Raw genomic sequence first — 17,803 nt, 5'->3', positions numbered from 1 at the left:
AATCCGGATCCGGACCGGAACCGTGTTCATACCGCACGGAAACCGTATGCAACCGGACCGGATCCGGACCGGATCCGGACAGGAACCGTACGGTTCAGGTCCGATCCGGCTCCGGTGCGGTCCGGACATCCGGTGCGGTTTTTGCAAAACCGCAAGTGTGAACGGGGCCTAATTCACACTACCATAATTAAAATCCACATATTTTATTTGCCCATTTGTCCCGGTTATTGCAACGTTAAAATTATATCCCTAGTACAATGTATGGTGACAATATTTTATTTGGAAATTTTTTCTGTTTTACCTCCATCACTAATTTTTTGCCCAATATTTAATAATAAGATGCCCTCTTGACATACTATACATTCTTATTTTTTCCCCCCTAAAGTCAGTAGGTGTATTTTACTTTTTGGCCACAAGATGTCCCCACTGAGCAAAAATCTTATTAGCGTACAATGTATCATTTACATTGTAACTAGGGGAAGTGACATAGGCTTCCATCGGAAGCCTCCAATCCCAGTGGCAGCGGGGAGTTTATGAATGGAAACATTGTTTCCATTCATAAATGTAACGATTGGCGGCGGAAACCAGCGGCGGGAAATAGCGCGGCGGCTGTATGTAAAGAATAAACACTGTTTTTGAACAAAAACAGTGTTTATTCTCGACAGACATGTACGGATTGGCACAAGGGACTTTTGTCCCCTTCAGCCAATCCCCCCCCCCCCCGCTAGCAGCAGCAGCGCTATCGCGGGAATCAGCCCGCAGGATCGCCTGCAGACCTCCCAAACTGCAGGGAAGTGACTAGCGCGTCTCTGCTAAACCTGCCACTGCGGAGATGTAGCTCACATCCGCGCGACTTAAATGGTTAATACACTCAGACCAGTTGCTGTTGAAATTATATTTTTATGGCGACAATCCCGCTTTACGTTATTTTGTTTGTACTGTATTTAGCATTGTTGCCAGACAAAGAAGAACGCAGCGAACACTCAAACATTTTGGATAAACAGACATGGAAACTTAATGGAACAAAATGTAATTTTATTATTTATCACAGTATGAAAACTTCACTTTAGATAACAAAACCAAATCAAGTACAAATTGAGGTTTTTGTTGCTTTTTCTGATACACTGAAGACCCAGCAGGTGAGGTAGCGTGGAGATTGATTAGTGCTGGATTTCTGGAATTAACATACAGTGCTATTTGTTCACATTACCCCCCACATACCCTGAGCATAGTCCATCTATAGCGAGTGTAATTTCCCCTGAGCACAGTCCATCAATAGAGTGGCCATTTCCCCTGAACACTAGGAGGAGTTACATCAGTGCGGCGCGCGAAGTGTGGCCATGATATCAAATGGGTGGAGCTAACTTAACTAATGTAATGGAGGGTGACACTGGGTGGTGAAGAGGAGGGTGACACTGGGTAGGGAGTAGGGTGACACTAGTTGGGGAGGAGAGTTACACAGGGTAGGGAGGAGGGTGACACTAGGTGGGGAGGAATAGGACTGTAGTTGGGGAGGAGGGTGACACTGGGTGTGGAGTACGGCGACACTGGGTGGGGAGGAAGGTGACACTAGGTGGGGAGTAAGGTGACTAGTTGGGGAGGAGGATGACACTCGGTGAGGAGGAGGGTGACACTGGGTGGGAAGGAGGGTGACACTGGGTGGGGAGGAGGTGACAATGGGTGGCGAGGAGGGGGACAATAGGTGGGGAGGAGGGGACAATGGATGGGGAGGAGGGTGACGCTATGTGGGAAGGAAGGTGACACTAGGTAGGGAGAGGTTAATCAAGCCCTTTCCCCGCCCCAGAACATCTTCACCACCGGCCTCATCCCCTCACAGCCCAGAACCCACAGCTTATCAGCCGAGACCAGCAGCGTCAGATCAGCTCCTACTTTGGTGACCGGACATTCTGCCAGCACCTGGAGCAGCGCATGTCCTTCAGGGGCCACCATGTTCTTGCTGACAGGAGAAGAGGACGCGTGCGTCCCAGCGCCATGGCTACACAGGGAGGCGTTGTGCATGTCTGAGGGCAGGGCTGATGCGCACGGCATCTGCATTGATGGCTGATTGGAGGGTGGGCAGGAGGTGGAACATACTAACTCCACTCGTGAAGGGCTAGAGGATTCTGGGAGTGGTATACAGTGACCATACTGGGACGTTCTGTGTTCAAAAGCGGGACGTCCCAGCGCGGGAGTGCTAGTGAAGTGATAGTTGGCAGAGAGGAAGGGCAGAGTTACAGGTCTGAACATGTTACGATTACATTTTTCAGAACAGTTTTTAGCTGTTTGGATAGGAAAAGGAAAACAGGGTCCCTAAAGGACAGCCGAGGTGAAAATAAACTGATGAGAAAAACAATTGTATCTATCCTCCTACTCCTAAAAATGACCCTTTTTTTTTTTTTAGATATCCCACAGTTTTATTTTATATTTAGATCTAGTTTTTACTGTTTCACAGTCTCTGCTCAATGACTCCTTCATTGAATAAAGCAGAGGGACACCAAGAGCCCCAATAGTGTAATTCGTCTTGGGGACAACAAATAAATGAGAAGTTAAAATGATACTTACAAACCAGGGTTACCAATAGGCAACCACTGTATAGGCAGGTGGGGAGAACAATCCTGACCCCGCTCAGGAATAAAAAGTCGCTCTCTGTAGACAGGAAAATAGGGTAACATCCCTCCACCCAGGGTGGGCTCAATGTAGTGTAGAAGATACAGAGGCGCCAAAAGAATAAAAGGTAATTAAATGAACTTAAAAAACCAACTGGTTAAACAGAGGAGGCAGCGGTGGTCTTACCCCCTCCAAACAGACACAGGCAAGGACTGCGATTCAGACAGTCAACAATTTATTCGGAACTCCAAAAAACAATGCGACGCGTTTCACGGGCCATACATCCAGAGGCGCCAAGGTCACTGATATAATACAGATGCTGTGACTCCTACTGTATTTTGCCTGAGGAAGCTGGATGTATGGCCGTGAAACGCGTCACATTGTTTTTTGGAGTTCCGAATAAATTGTTGACTGTCTGAATCGCAGGCCTTGCCTGTGTCTGTTTGGAGGGGGTAAGACCACCGCTGCCTCCTCTGTTTAACCAGTTGGTTTTTTTAGTTCATTTAATTACCTTTTATTCTTTTGGCGCCTCTGTATCTTGTACACTACCTTCATTGAAGTATGCCAAAGCTCAAATTTATGAATTATTGACCCTTTATCTCTTTCCTGCTCTCAGAAGCCATTTACTGCCAGTATAGTGTTTTATGGCTGTAATTACTTATCACTGAGAGTTATGCTATAGTTTGACCAAGCTTGACCCGGCCCTGACCCAGACAGAAACTGTCACTTGCATACCTGATGTTTAACTCTTTCAGGCAGAGAAAGAAAAAAAAAGGAACACAGCCTAGTTATTTGTGTGTTAGGCACTGTACATACACATGTCTATCTCATCATGTCACATGTCACCTCGGTTGTCTTTTAAGTGCTTGTAGAGCTCAGTAACTGGTCCTTGTTCAATTCACTTTTTTATCCTACATTTTGCAATTGAGAAAAACACACTGAAATTATTTCCTGACAATTCTACAGCTCGGTGCGCTCTTGGGCCTCTTCAGACAGCTTCTGCATCTTCTCTGGGATAGTTTTGGTCCAGAATTCATACTTCCTGCCTTTCAGTCTCTGAGCAGCTTGCAGTTGTAGGTCGATCTGCAGATAGTCCTCATCTTCGTCATACTCTGGCCAGTGAACCAGGCCTGGGCTGTTGGGGTCACTGGACAGAACAAAATAAGCAGGGATCAGTACAGAAAGTAGTGATGAGCGTAAACCGCTAATTTCGCTTACTTGAAAATCGTTGTAAAAAGATTTCAGATAAATTGAAAAAAAAGACGTTTGCGCAAACCAGAATGTTTTTTGAAAGGAATTAATTTTGCATAATCGGTTCATAATTTCATGTACTGTAACATGCAAAGTTTCTGAACGCAGCAGTCCTAAATGATTTTTCACATGAATTGCAAAACAACGTTTATGCAAGCCAGAATAGTTAGGGGAAATCGTAGCAACAAGTCAAAAAAAAAAAATAATCAAAAAGATCTTGTAATTAAAAAAAAAAAAAAAAAACTCATGTCCTCTTTGGATATTTTAAAAAACTAAAATTAAATGTTGCTGCGGTACACTGTAACCACTTTACCTCCAAGGGTTTTTCCCCTGAAAAGAACAGAGCAATTTTCACCTGTCAGCGTCCCTTCCATTCATTCACCTATAACTTTACTATTTATCACAACAACACAATCTATGGCCTCTTGCACACTGCATGCAATTCAGATTCAGATTCCGCTTTTTAATCAGTTTTTACCTCCGTTTCAGATTCAGATTTGCAGTGTGCAAGGAGCAAACTGCAAATCTGAATCTGAATCGGAAGTAAAAACAGATTAAAAAGCGGAATCTGAATCTGAATTGCTTGCAGTGTGCAAGAGGCCTATATCTTGTTTTTTTTCACCACCAATTAGTATTTCTTTGGTGGTTCTTTTTGCTTAGAATTATTTTATTCTAACTGCGGTTTAACAGGAAAAATAAGAAGAAAAAAAAAATCATTTCCCAGTTTTCGGCCATTATAGTTACATAACATTACAAATAATACTTTGCCCATTTGTCCCGGTTATGAAAACATTTAAAATATTTCCCTAGTACAATGTATGTCGACAATATTTTATTTGGAAATAAAGGTGCAGTTTTGCGTCCGTCACTATTTACAAGCCCATAGTTCCAACATTAACAGTAATAGACCCTCTTGACGTACATATTAAAAAAGTTCAGTCCCTAAGGTAACTATTTATGTATTTTATTTATTCAAATTTTTTTTTTTTATAGTGCAAAAAATAAAAAATTGGTAATTATGGGATAGTGTGAGAGGTAAAGTGTTAATTTTAACCACTTCCCGACCGCCGTATGTACAATTGGCGGCCGGGAAGTGCACCCCGCAAGGACCGCCGTATTGACAATTGGCGGCGGTCCTTGTAGGGGCATGGGCGGAGCGATCGCGTCATCAGTGACGCGATCCTCCGCCTCCGCCTGGCGCCGCTCACCCGCCGCAACATCCCGCCGGCTATACGGAAGCGCCGGCAGGATGTTAACCCCGCGATCGCCGCATACAAAGTGTATAATACACTTTGTAATGTTTACAAAGTGTATTATACAGGCTGCCTCCTGCCCTGGTGGTCCCAGTGTCCGAGGGACCACCAGGGCAGGCTGCAGCCACCCTAGTCTGCACCAAAGCACACTGATTTCTCCCCCCCCTGCCCCAGATCGCCCACAGCACCCATCAGACCCCCCCCTGCCCACCCCCCAGACCCCTGTTTGCACCCAATCACCCCTCTAATCACCCATCAATCACTCCCTGTCACTATCTGTCAACTTTTTTTTTTTTTTTTATCCCCCACCCTGCTCCCTGCCCCCTCCTGATCACCCCCCACCCCTCAGATTCTCCCCAGACCCCCCCCCCCCCCAGACCACCCCCCCCTGTTTACTGTATGCATCTATCCCCCTGATCACCTGTCAATCACCTGTCAATCACCCCCTGTCACTGCCACCCATCAGCCAGCCCCTAACCTGCCCCTTGCGGGCAATCTGATCACCCCCCCACACCAACAGATCGCCCGCAGATCCGACATCAGATCACCTCCCAAATCCATTGTTTACATCTATTCTCTCCTCTAAACACCCACTAATTACCCATCAATCACCCATCAATCACCCCCTATCACCACCTGTCACTTTTACCTATCAGATCAGACCCTAATCTGCCCCTTGCGGGCACCCAATCACCCGCCCACACGCTCAGATTGCCCTCTGACCCCCCCTTATCAATTCACCAGTGCATTAATTACATCTGTTCTTCCCTGTAATAACCCACTGATCACCTGTCAATCACCTGCCAATCACCTATCACCCATCAGTCACCCCCTGTCACCCCCTGTCACTGCCACCCATCAATCAGCCCCTAACCTGCCCCTTGTGGGCAATCTGATCACCCACCCACACCATTAGATCGCCCGCAAACCCGCCGTCAGATTACCTCCCAAATGTATTGTTTACATCTGTTATCTTCTCTAAACACCCATTAATTACCCATCAATCACCCATCAATCTCGCCCTATCACCACCTGTCACTGTTACCTATCAGATCAGACCCTAATCTGCCCCTTGCGGGCACCCAATCACCCGCCCACACGCTCAGATTGCCCTCAGACACCCCCCCCCCCTTATCAATTCGCCAGTGCATTAATTACATCTGTCCTTCCCTGTAATAACCCACTGATCACCTGTCAATCACCTGCCAATCACCTATCACCCATCAATCACCCCCTGTCACTGCCACCCAACAATCAGCCCCTAACCTGCCCCTTGCGGGCAATCTGATCACCCACCCACACCAATAGATCGCCCGCAGATCCGACATCAGATCACCACCCAAGCGCAGCGTTTACATCTATTCTCTCCTCTAAACACCCACTAATTACCCATCAATCACCCCCTATCACCACCTATCACCACCTGTCACTGTTACCCATCAGATCAGACCCTAATCTGCCCCTTGCGGGCACCCAATCGCCCGCCTACACGCTCAGATTGCCCTCAGACCCCCCCTTATCAATTCGCCAGTGCAATATTTACATCTGTTCTCCCCTGTAATAACCCACTGATTACCTGTCAATCACCTATCAATCACCCATCAATCACCCCCTGTCACTGCCACCCATCAATCACCCCCTGTCACTGCCACCCATCAATCACCCGCTGTCACTGCCACCCATCAATCAGCCCCTAACCTGCCCCTTGCGGGCAAACTGATCACCCACCCACACCAATAGATCTCCCGCAGATCCGACATCAGATCACCACCCAAGCGCAGTGTTTCCATCTATTCTCTACCCTAAACACCCACTAATTACCCATCAATCACCCCCTGTCACTGCTACCTATCAGATTAGACCCCTATCTGCCCCTAGGGCACTCAATCACCCGCCCACACCCTCAGAATGCCCTCAGACCCCAGCCCTGATCACCTCGCCAGTGCATTGCTTGCATCTATTCCCCCCTCTAATCACACTTTGAGACACCCATCAATCACCTCCTGTCACCCCCCTAGCACTCCTATCCATCAGATCAGGCCCAATACAACCTGTCATCTAAAAAAGCCACCCTGCTTATGACCGGTTCCACAAAATTCGCCCCCTCATAGACCACCTGTCATCAAAATTTGCAGATGCTTATACCCCTGAACAGTCATTTTGAGACATTTGGTTTCCAGACTACTCACGGTTTTGGGCCTGTAAAATGCCAGGGCGGTATAGGAACCCCACAAGTGACCCCATTTTAGAAAAAAAGACACCCCAAGGTATTCTGTTAGGTGTATGACGAGTTCATAGAAGATTTTATTTTTTGTCAAAAGTTAGCGGAAATTAATTTTTATTGGTTTTTTTTCACAAAGTGTCATTTTTCACTAACTTGTGACAAAAAATAAAATCTTCTATGAACTCGCCATACACCTAACGGAATACCTTGGGGTGTCTTCTTTCTAAAATGGGGTCACTTGTGGGGTTCCTATACTGCCCTGGCATTTTAGGGGCCCTAAACCGCGAGGAGTAGTCTAGAAAACAAATGCTTCAAAATGACCTGTGAATAGGACGTTGGGCCCCTTAGCGCACCTAGGCTGCAAAAAATTGTCACACATGTGGTACCACCGTACTCAGGAAAAGTAGTATAATGTGTTTTGGGGTGTATTTTTACACATACCCATGCTGGATGGGAGAAATTTCTATGTAAATGGACAATTGTGTGTAAAAAAAAAATCAAACAATTGTCATTTACAGAGATATTTCTCCCACTTAGCATGGGTATGTGTAAAAATACACCCCAAAACGCATTATACTACTTCTCCTGAGTACGGCGGTACCACATGTGTGGCACTTTTTTACACCCTAAGTACGCTAAGGGGCCCAAAGTCCAATGAGTACCTTTAGGATTTCACAGGTCATTTTGCGACATTTGGTTTCAAGACTACTCCTCACGGTTTAGGACCCCTAAAATGCCAGGGCAGTATAGGAACCCCACAAATGACCCCATTCTAGAAAGAAGACACCCAAAGGTATTCCGTACGGAGTATGGTGAGTTCATAGAAGATTTTATTTTTTGTCACAAGTTAGCGGAAAATCACACTTTGTGAAAAAAAAACTATTAAAATCAATTTCCGCTAACTTGTGACAAAAAAATAAAAACTTCTATGAACTCACCATACTCCTAACGGAATACCTTGGGGTGTCTTCTTTCTAAAATGGGGTCATTAGTGGGGTTCCTATACTGCCCTGGCATTTTAGGGGCCCTAAACCGTGAGGAGTAGTCTTGAAACAAAAATGACCTGTGAAATCCTAAAGGTACTCATTGGACTTTGGGCCCCTTAGTGCAGTTAGGGTGCAAAAAAGTGCCACACATGTGGTATTGCCGTACTCGGGAGAAGTAGTATAATGTGTTTTGGGGTGTATTTTTACACATACCCATGCTGGGTGGGAGAAATACCTCTGTAAATGACAATCTTTTGATTTTTTTACACACAATTGTCCATTTACAGAGGTATTTCTCCCACCCAGCATGGGTATGTGTAAAAATACACCCCAAAACACATTGTACTACGTCTCCCGAGTATGGCGATACCACATGTGTGGCACTTTTTTGCACCCTAACTGCGCTAAAGGGCCCAAAGTCCAATGAGTACCTTTAGAATTTCACAGGTCATTTTGAGAAATTTCGTTTCAAGACTACTCCTCACGGTTTAGGGCCCCTAAAATGCCAGGGCAGTATAGGAACCCCACAAATGACCCCATTTTAGAAAGAAGACACCCCAAGGTATTCCGTTAGGAGTATGGTGAGTTCATAGAAGATTTTATTTTTTGTCAAAAGTTAGCGGAAATTGATTTTAATTGTGTTTTTTCACAAAGTGTCATTTTCCGCTAACTTTTGACAAAAAATAAAATCTATGAACTCACCATACTCCTAACGGAATACCTTGGGGTGTCTTCTTTCTAAAATGGGGTCATTTGTGGGGTTCCTATACTGCCCTGGCATTTTAGGGGCCCTAAACCGTGAGGAGTAGTCTTGAAACGAAATTTCTCAAAATGACCTGTGAAATTCTAAAGGTACTCATTGGACTTTGGGCCCTTTAGCGCAGTTAGGGTGCAAAAAAAAGTGCCACACATGTGGTATCGCCGTACTCAGGAGAAGTAGTATAATGTGTTTTGTGGTGTATTTTTACACATACCCATGCTGAGTGGGAGAAAGATCTCTGTAAATGGACAATTGTGTGTAAAAAAAATTAACAAATTGTCATTTACAGAGATATTTCTCCCACCCAGCATGGGTATGTGTAAAAATACACCCCAAAACACATTATACTACTTCTCCTGAGTACGGCAATACCACATGTGTGGCACTTTTTTGCAGCCTAACTGCGCTAAGGGGTCCAAAGTCCAATGAGCACCTTTAGGCTTTACAGGGGTGCTTACAATTTAGCACCCCCCAAAATGTCAGGACAGTAAACACACCCCACAAATGACCCCATTTTGGAAAGTAGACCCTTCAAGGTATTCAGAGAGGGGCATGGTGAGTCCGTGGCAGATTTCATTTTTTTTTTGTCGCAAGTTAGAAGAAATGGAAACTTTTTTTTTTTTTTTTTTTTTTTTTTTTTCACAAAGTGTCATTTTCCGCTTACTTGTGACAAAAAATAATATCTTCTATGAACTCACTATGCCTCTCAGTGAATACTTTGGGATGTCTTCTTTCCAAAATGGGGTCATTTGGGGGGTATTTATACTATCCTGGAATTCTAGCCCCTCATGAAACATGACAGAGGGTCAGAAAAGTCAGAGATGGTTGAAAATGGGAAAATTCACTTTTTGCACCATAGTTTGTAAACGCTATAACTTTTACCCAAACCAATAAATATACACTGAATGGGTTTTTTTTTATCAAAAACACGTTTGTCCACATTTTTCGCGCTGCATGTATACAGAAATTTTACTTTATTTGAAAACTGTCAGCACAGAAAGTTAAAAAAATCATTTTTTTGCCAAAATTCATGTCTTTTTTGCTGAATATAATAAAAAGTAAAAATCGCAGGAGCAATCAAATAGCACCAAAAGAAAGCTTTATTAGTGACAAGAAAAGGAGCCAAAATTCATTTAGGTGGTAGGTTGTATGAGCGAGCAATAAACCGTGAAAGCTGCAGTGGTCTGAATGGAAAAAAAGTGGCCGGTCCTTAAGGGGTAGAAAGCCCTAGGTCCTCAAGTGGTTAAGGTTTTGAACTTTAATGTATTTGTGGGTATATTTAATTAAAATGTGTGTAGGTGTAATTTTACTATCTGGCCACAAGCTATCCTCGCGCATTACTTCCTATTGCCTACTTATAGTATGCTAAATAGGAATTAATGCATGGACGTGTTATGTCAGAAGTAAACAAATGATTGCGGCATCTCATTGATGCTGGTGACTATTCACACAGAGATAGAGATTAATGAATTGAAACTGCATTCCCATTCATTCATCTCCCCTCTAACGTTCGGCAGCGTGTGCAGCAGCAAGGAACATAGTAGCTATGTCCCTGCGATGTAAAGTGGGAAATTGCAGGGATGTAGTTACTCATCCCGGGGAGGGGAAGTGGTTAATATATACAGAGTTCTGTTTACTTATTTTATACATTTTAAGAATATGGACAGTGTGGGTTCCCCCCTCCCAAGCCTCTTTATAACCTCTTAAAGGGAACCAGAGAGGAACCTTGTTAAAAAATAGAACAAGCTTTTATACATACCTGGGGCTTCTTCCAGCCCCATAGGCCTGGATCGCTCCCACGCTGCCATCCTCCGCTTCCTGTATAGGCGGTACCGGGTCCCGCCACTTCCGGCGGAAGCGGCCAATTGTCCGCATCACAGGGGCTCCCTCCATACCCGTACGCATAAGGCTGCGCAGTAGGCAGCCTCATACGTACGTATATGGAAGGAGCCCCGTGTGATGCGGACAATTGACCGCGTCTGCCGGCCGACTCGTGGCAATGACGGGTCCCGGTACCGGCGGATCCAGGCAGCAGAGGACGGCGGCGTGGAAGCGATCCGTGCGTATGGGGCTGGAGGAAGCCCCAGGTATGTATAAAAGCTTCCCCCCCCAACGTCTCTGGTTCCCTTTAAGAATTCCAGTAACCCAGGGGTTAAAAAGTCACACTCCTCAGCACAGTGAAGGATAAGGCAATGGGATAATGTTACCAGAAATAGGCAATAACTTAATGTCACCAGTTTCTCCAAATCAGGAGTTCGCTTGCTCACAGAGATCACATATATCCTCCACTTCCAATAGAAATTTCAACAAAGCAGCGCTCTAATACAAAATTCCTTATATCCACATAAAGGAAATGAATCACCCTCTTACATTGTTGGTGCTTTATTAATACAATAAATAAGTGAGTAAATAATAAACAGTACATAGCGCAATACTGCATATATTGACAACACCTCTTGATCACTTCAGGACATGCCTTCACCCAGGGAAACACTTATTGGGGTACACTCCCCCCAAGTGGGTTATACTCACTGTGTGCCCCCTTGATTCAAAAGCGTCTCAGCCCTCCTAGGATCTGGGCATGGGAACCTTAAAACTGAGCCTTAAAAACCAGAACACAGAACTTCCATAGTGTAAATCTGTATTTCTTTTAATCGCTAAAATCTGCATTGAAATCTGCGTACCAAACAGAGCACTTATCTGATTGTGGCAGCATCCGCCGTGGTCTGATACCGCTGCACACCTTCAGTACCCGTCTATCGCTCCTCCAACTTCCTGGGTAGTGTCCTGCGTGACTCCAAGCTCCGCCCTACGCGTTTCGTCAGAATGACTCATCGGGCTGGAGTCGCGCTTGCTTAGGACGCATTACATACCATACTGAAACCTCCCAGCTTCACACCATTGGCCAATACCCTTACTCATAAATATTCATCACATTATGAAAAAGGGTATTGGCCAATGGTGTGAAGCGGGGAGGTTTCAGTGGGAAGTGTACCCCAATAAGTGTTTCCCTGGGTGAAGGCATCACTCTTTGTGTCCTGAAGTGATCATCACGAGGTGTTAATATATGTAGTATTGCGCTATGTACTGTTTATTATTATAGGGCGCTTCATTTCCTTGATATGTGGATATAATGAATTTTGGATTGGAGCACTGCTTTGTTGGAATCTATAACCTCTTGTCGCCCATGCAGACTGGTATAGCCAGAATTTGGAACCCAGAACACGTGAGGCCCACATCCTAAACTATACCAAACCGGTTGACAAGTGGTTCAAGAGGCACGGGAGGGGGGATCCTACTCTGTCCATTTTCTGTATAAAATGTGTATACAGAACTAAGAACGAGGTATATATCAAAGTGTACTACAGCAAGATGTAATTTTTACAGAGTTTAACATTTTTCTTAGATTTAAAAAAAAAAAAATATATAGATTTTCTCAAAAACTACAAGGTCTTATGGACATGGGAAACATATTTGCATGAAACCAAGGATTTTCTTACAGCCTTGCACAAATACATTTGCGTGAAATCAATGGTTTTCTTATGGGCTCATGAAATTTTTATTGGTGAAAAATCAATTTTTTTTTCATAGGCGGTTTCATCTCATGACGTAAATGTCGGAAAAAGTTTTGGCGCACAAAAAATTGGCATTATTGCAACAAAAGAGCATTTGCAAAATGTGTCTGCTTAATGCTTATCCTACTCAGTGTACCCCTATTATTACAGATCTTACCCAGTGCGGGCAAAGTTGGCCCAATACTTCATGACCGCCTTGCTAAGAACCTCCTCTTCTTCATTACTTTCACCTGGCGGAGAGATCAGAGAGAAATCCTAATGAATCTTAAAGGACATCCGAGAGGAAAATAAATTGAGAAAAACAATTCTCTATCCTCCTCCTCCTCAAAATGACTTTCAGAACTTCCACAGTTTTATTTTATATTTAAATCTAGTTTTCAAGTTATTACTTAGTTTCATTGTTTCTGCTCACTGACACCTTCATTGAAGTATGAGAGAGCTCAAATTTATGAATTATTGACCCTTTTTATCTCTTTCCTTCTCTCAGAAGCCATTTACTGACAGGAAAGTGTTTTATGGCTGTAATTACTTATTACTGAGGGTTATGCTATAGTCTGACCCAGTCCCGAACTAGACAGAAACTTTCACTTGCATACCTGATGTTTAACTTTTTTCAGGCAGAGAAAAAAAAAAAAAAAAAAAAGGAACACAGCCTAGTTATTTGTGTGCTAGGTACTGTACATGTACGATCCTTGGTTTTCAGGCAGCGACAGAACACAGAGACCCGGGCTGCAGCTCGGACTTCCGGCTCTCGGCGAGCCGCTGACGTCACTGGAGCGCAAGGTGACTCTTGGACTTCATTGGATAAGCGGAGGACGCGTTCCCAGTACGCGTTCCGCAGATGTAAACATTAGTTCACACGTGCCTGCGTATCAGGTGATCAGCGGACACACTGATCAGCGATTAATTTAGTTTCAATTCTGCTTTATGTTGATTGGTTAGTCCTTGTATTTAAACTCAGAGAGCGCCCCCGTCATCGCCCGTGATAGCATTAGCTGTGGCTTGTTGCTGGGTAGGCGCTCCCTTCCTGATTGATTCCTGTTGCCGATTACTGCTTGTATCCTGACCACGCTAACCTCTGATTGATTCCTGTTGCCGACCACTGCCTGATACCTGGACTACTAAGCTTGCTGGCTGCCTGGATTGACCTTTGCTTGGACACGGACTTGCATGAACGCTGCCTGCACTGACCTCGGCTTACCTTGACTACGCTATCTCTGGAAAGTAATATCTGGACTGCCTTGCTATTCTGGAACATCTGTCTCTGCAGTAATCTGACTCATTCGGCTGGATTGCCTCATCCTCTAGGCCTCAGGTGACTATATATATCAGGGGCGTTCCTAGGGTCCTTGGAGGTCGGTGGCACCTGGGGGCACTAGGCGGGGGCTATGTGCGGCGCGCGCAGCGGCAAAAATGGGCGTTGTCATGCAGTGAGTGGGCGTGGCCATGGGTGGGGCCAATCGTACATTAGATTAGGACAGTGGTGGGGAACTTTTTGGAGGCCCAAACTGCAACCCACTAATCACTTATCTATCGCAAAGTGGCAACAGCAATTTAAACTAAATACTATACAAACGTTTTAGCTCATACATGAACATTATGGAAAATCCAAGTTGAAAAACTGAAAAGATAAACTATTTCATCCATCCTACTCCTGAAAAAAAAAAATATTCATTTTTTTAGAACCTCCCAGTTTTATTTTCTGTTTTAAAAAGCTAAAAAAGTAGGTTTAATGCTATTGTCTCATATGATGATGATTCATTTTTTTTCCATAGTCTCGCAGTTAGCAATCATGTGACCCCCAACAAGACAAATTCAGCAATCATGAGGCCCCCAACAAGACAAATTCAGCAATCATGAGGCCCCCAACATGACAAAGTCAGCAAGCGTGAGGCACCCGAAAAGACAAATTCAGCAATCATGAGGCCCCCAACAAGACAAATTCAGCAGTCATGAGGCACATAAATAGAAAGCATTTCACATAAATAGGCAGAATGACCCCTTAATATAGACATCTCTCACTTGGCTTCTGAATTCTCCTCTACTGGCTGCTGTACCTGGCAATACTGTTTTTGGCTGGATTGGGGATGATGTGTGAGCTGAAAGGCCTGGCAGTGATGCCGTGGCCTGGCTGGCGGGGATGCTGTGGCTGGGCTGGCTGGCGGTGATGCTGTAGCGGATGTTGTGGCTGGGTTGGCTGGCAGTGATGCTGGGCTGTGCTTGGCTGGTTGAAGTAAATGCTGGCCTGACTGGTGGTGATGCTGTGGCCTTTTTGATAGTGATTCTGGGCTGGTTGGCTGGTGGTGATGCTGGGCTAGCTGGCCTGGATAGTTTAGGTAGTGACAGGCACCCCCCAGTTAGGTAGTGACAGGCACCCCCCAGTTAGGTAGTGACAGCAGGGACCCCCAGTTGGGTAGTGAGTGACAGCAGGGACCCCCAGTTAGATAGTGAGTGACAGCAGGGACCCCCGTTTAGATAGTGACAGCAGGGACCCCCGCTTAGATAGTGAGTGACAGCAGGGATCCCCGTTAGGTAGTTAAAATAAATCACTCACATCTGGGCCCTTATTACAGGGATCCAAAGCGAAAATCAGCACGTAACAATCATAGGACGCTGTCCAGCCACACGTCCGCCTCACCCAGGCGGACGTGTGGCTGGACAGCGTCCTATGATTGTTACGTGCTGATTTTCGCTTTGGGTCCCTGTAATAAGGGCCCAGATGTGAGTGATTTATTTAAAGTTTTTATATGCTGTTTTAATTGGATTCTTATTAAAATCACCAGATAGATACGCTTAGATGAGTTATTGTTTCTTTTCATGCTCAATATGGAAACACTGCTCATAAGAATCTGAGTCGCTTTGTTTGCTTGGAGAGGAGGCCAGCTGTGAAGACACCTGCCGCTAACCTCATAATGCTTTGCTGCAGACCCTGTAACTAAGGTCTGTAGCAATCTGGTAAGCGCATCTGTTTTTATGGTGTTTCTGGTGGTGGATATCCATGATCTAGCGCCGAAGTTTTATATCTATTAGTGGTGTAACTACGATCCATGGGGCCCCATCAGTGAAACCTCTAGTGTTAACTCCCCTTCCCTTACCTCCCCTTGGTGCCCTTCATGGCCTGGGGGTCTATCTCACAAGGGTCAGAAAACAAGTGAGGCCATCGTGATCTTCACCCCCATAACCAGTAGCCACAAAACTCCTGATGTGAAGTATAGTCCCCTGTATCGGAGGAAGGGAAGGTCAGTAGTTGGGGGCCCCCTACAGCTCTGGGCCCAGGGGCGTAACAATGGGGGATGCAGTCGCTGCACCCGTGGGGGGCTTGCTCAGGGCCATATTGGGGGGCTGGAGGGGTCACATGAGCAGAAAGCCATGGCCACACATCGGCAGGGAAGGGGGGACCCCCCCCCCCTCACCTCGGGCTCACCTCTCAGTGCTCCTCTCCAGCTTAAATCAGTGTCCGTGCAGCGGCGGGCAGATACACATACCTTCCTTGCGTTCCATTGTTCCTCTTTATAGCGTCTGACGCTACTTCCTGTATAAACAAAGAAGGTATGTATATTGGCCGCTGCCCACCGCCTGCACAGTCACTTATTGATGCTGGAGGGAAGCGCCCGAGGTAAGGGGGTGGTCTGTCCCCCCTCCGATGTGTGGCCATAGCATTCCCCTCATGCTGCGAACCCTCCAGCCCCCCAAAACGGTCCTGAGTGGACACCGGGGGGGGGGGGGGGGGTCAGAAATTCTGCAGGGGGGCCCAGTGAGTCCTAGTTACACCCCTGTCTGGGCCCCCCTGAGATTGCAGGTGCTGCTCCCCTCTAGTTACACACCTGTCCGTAGGGTGTTCCGTTCCATAGAGGGTGACAGCATGTGTTGTTACCGTCCACGGCACAGAACACTCAGGTATGAAACAACACTGATACTTTTAGACATAGGCCCTGAACAAGCATGCAGATTGCAGTGGCGTACCTATGGGTATTTGAAACCCTGTGCTGGGTATTAAATGACACCCCCAACCCCCCAAAAAAGGAGAGGAATGAGTGCAGCGTACTAAGCGTGCATGGTGGGTGTAATGCCAGGTATAGGTGCCCCCACTATAGGTAGCCTGGTATCGTTGTCTCCAGTATAGGTTGGTGTGTTGGTGGTTCCACAGAAGTCCATGCTGCAAATTACAACAAGCAAGGCATTTAGAGTTTTCTTTCTTATACATCAGATATATAAAATGACATTATTGAAGGGTAATCAAGGCTGTCGCAGTTGATTCAGGTCCAAGTCCACCTTGGAGGGAATTATCACTGGGAGGGGCGAGGTCTCTACCACACACTTCTGCACCATGCCTGTTGAAGCAGAATTACCTGAGAAAAGGATACCCTCATTCAAGAAAGGACCTCCAATCACGAAGAATAACTCATCACCATGGTCGGCCTTCACAAAATCGGGCTTTAAGTCTTTGAAGAGAAGTGGCCGCCGCCGGAACTCGTAGAAATAGACGGGGTTCCCGGAATCTGTACAAGGGGGTGAAAAGTTCATTTTACTGGCAGGATTTACATGAAGACATGAGAAGAACAAATAGATCTGCTTTACTCTGGTCTAAACAGCTCTCATCACATGCTGTGGCTGTGAAAAGTCAATTGAGAAGACAAAGAAGGTAGTTGGGGTAGGAGCAGTAAAATCTTTCTATTTTCTCAGATAAACTCCACCCAGTGGGGTGGTGATGACAGAAGTGGAAATATCCGGGAAACCAAAGTCTTTCTTTTAAAGAGAAGCCTCCTAAAATGCCACTTTTTTTAACATTTCTCTTCAGAAATATCAGAATAGCTATAACGCTAGAACGCTGTAAACACCCCAAATACCGGGGCAAAAATCCACGACTTTCAAAGTTGTGATTTTGCTACCCGGGGAGGCAGAGCTTAGCGCTGTAGCTCCGCCTCCATTAGCATCAATCCCCGCTGATCGCCGCCTCTCTCAGTGAAAGAAGACTGAGAGGGGCCGGGAGAGGCGGCAATCAGCGGTGATTGACGCAAGTAGAGGCGGAGCTACAGTGTTAAGCTCTGCCTCTACAAGGAAGCACTCCCAGTTTTTTGCCCCGGGGAATTGGGGGTTATAAAACCCTCGTTCTGCTGCGGGAATGCAACGATTTAGCTATTTTGATA

At 45.6% G+C, this 17,803-nt stretch overlaps 1 protein-coding gene across 3 annotated transcripts in view; it reads right to left on the bottom strand.

Moving 5' to 3' along the window:
• Positions 1–3,109: 3,109 nt before the first annotated feature.
• LOC137538289 (pyrethroid hydrolase Ces2e-like) overlaps positions 3,110–17,803 on the bottom strand; it is a 101,536-nt gene continuing 86,842 nt past the window's right edge. For all 3 annotated transcript variants that reach the window (XM_068260371.1, XM_068260372.1, XM_068260373.1), the window contains 3 exons: positions 17,006–17,155; positions 12,814–12,886; positions 3,110–3,754 (listed from right to left, as the gene is read on the bottom strand). In XM_068260371.1, the coding sequence (XP_068116472.1) occupies positions 3,568–3,754; positions 12,814–12,886; positions 17,006–17,155 (410 nt within the window). In that variant the 3' untranslated portion in view covers positions 3,110–3,567. The remainder of the gene's footprint in view (positions 3,755–12,813; positions 12,887–17,005; positions 17,156–17,803) is intronic.

Source organism: Hyperolius riggenbachi, chromosome 11 (genome assembly GCF_040937935.1).
Source record: "Hyperolius riggenbachi isolate aHypRig1 chromosome 11, aHypRig1.pri, whole genome shotgun sequence".
Lineage (NCBI taxonomy): Eukaryota > Metazoa > Chordata > Amphibia > Anura > Hyperoliidae > Hyperolius > Hyperolius riggenbachi.
This window is presented reverse-complemented; position numbering and strand designations above follow the sequence as displayed.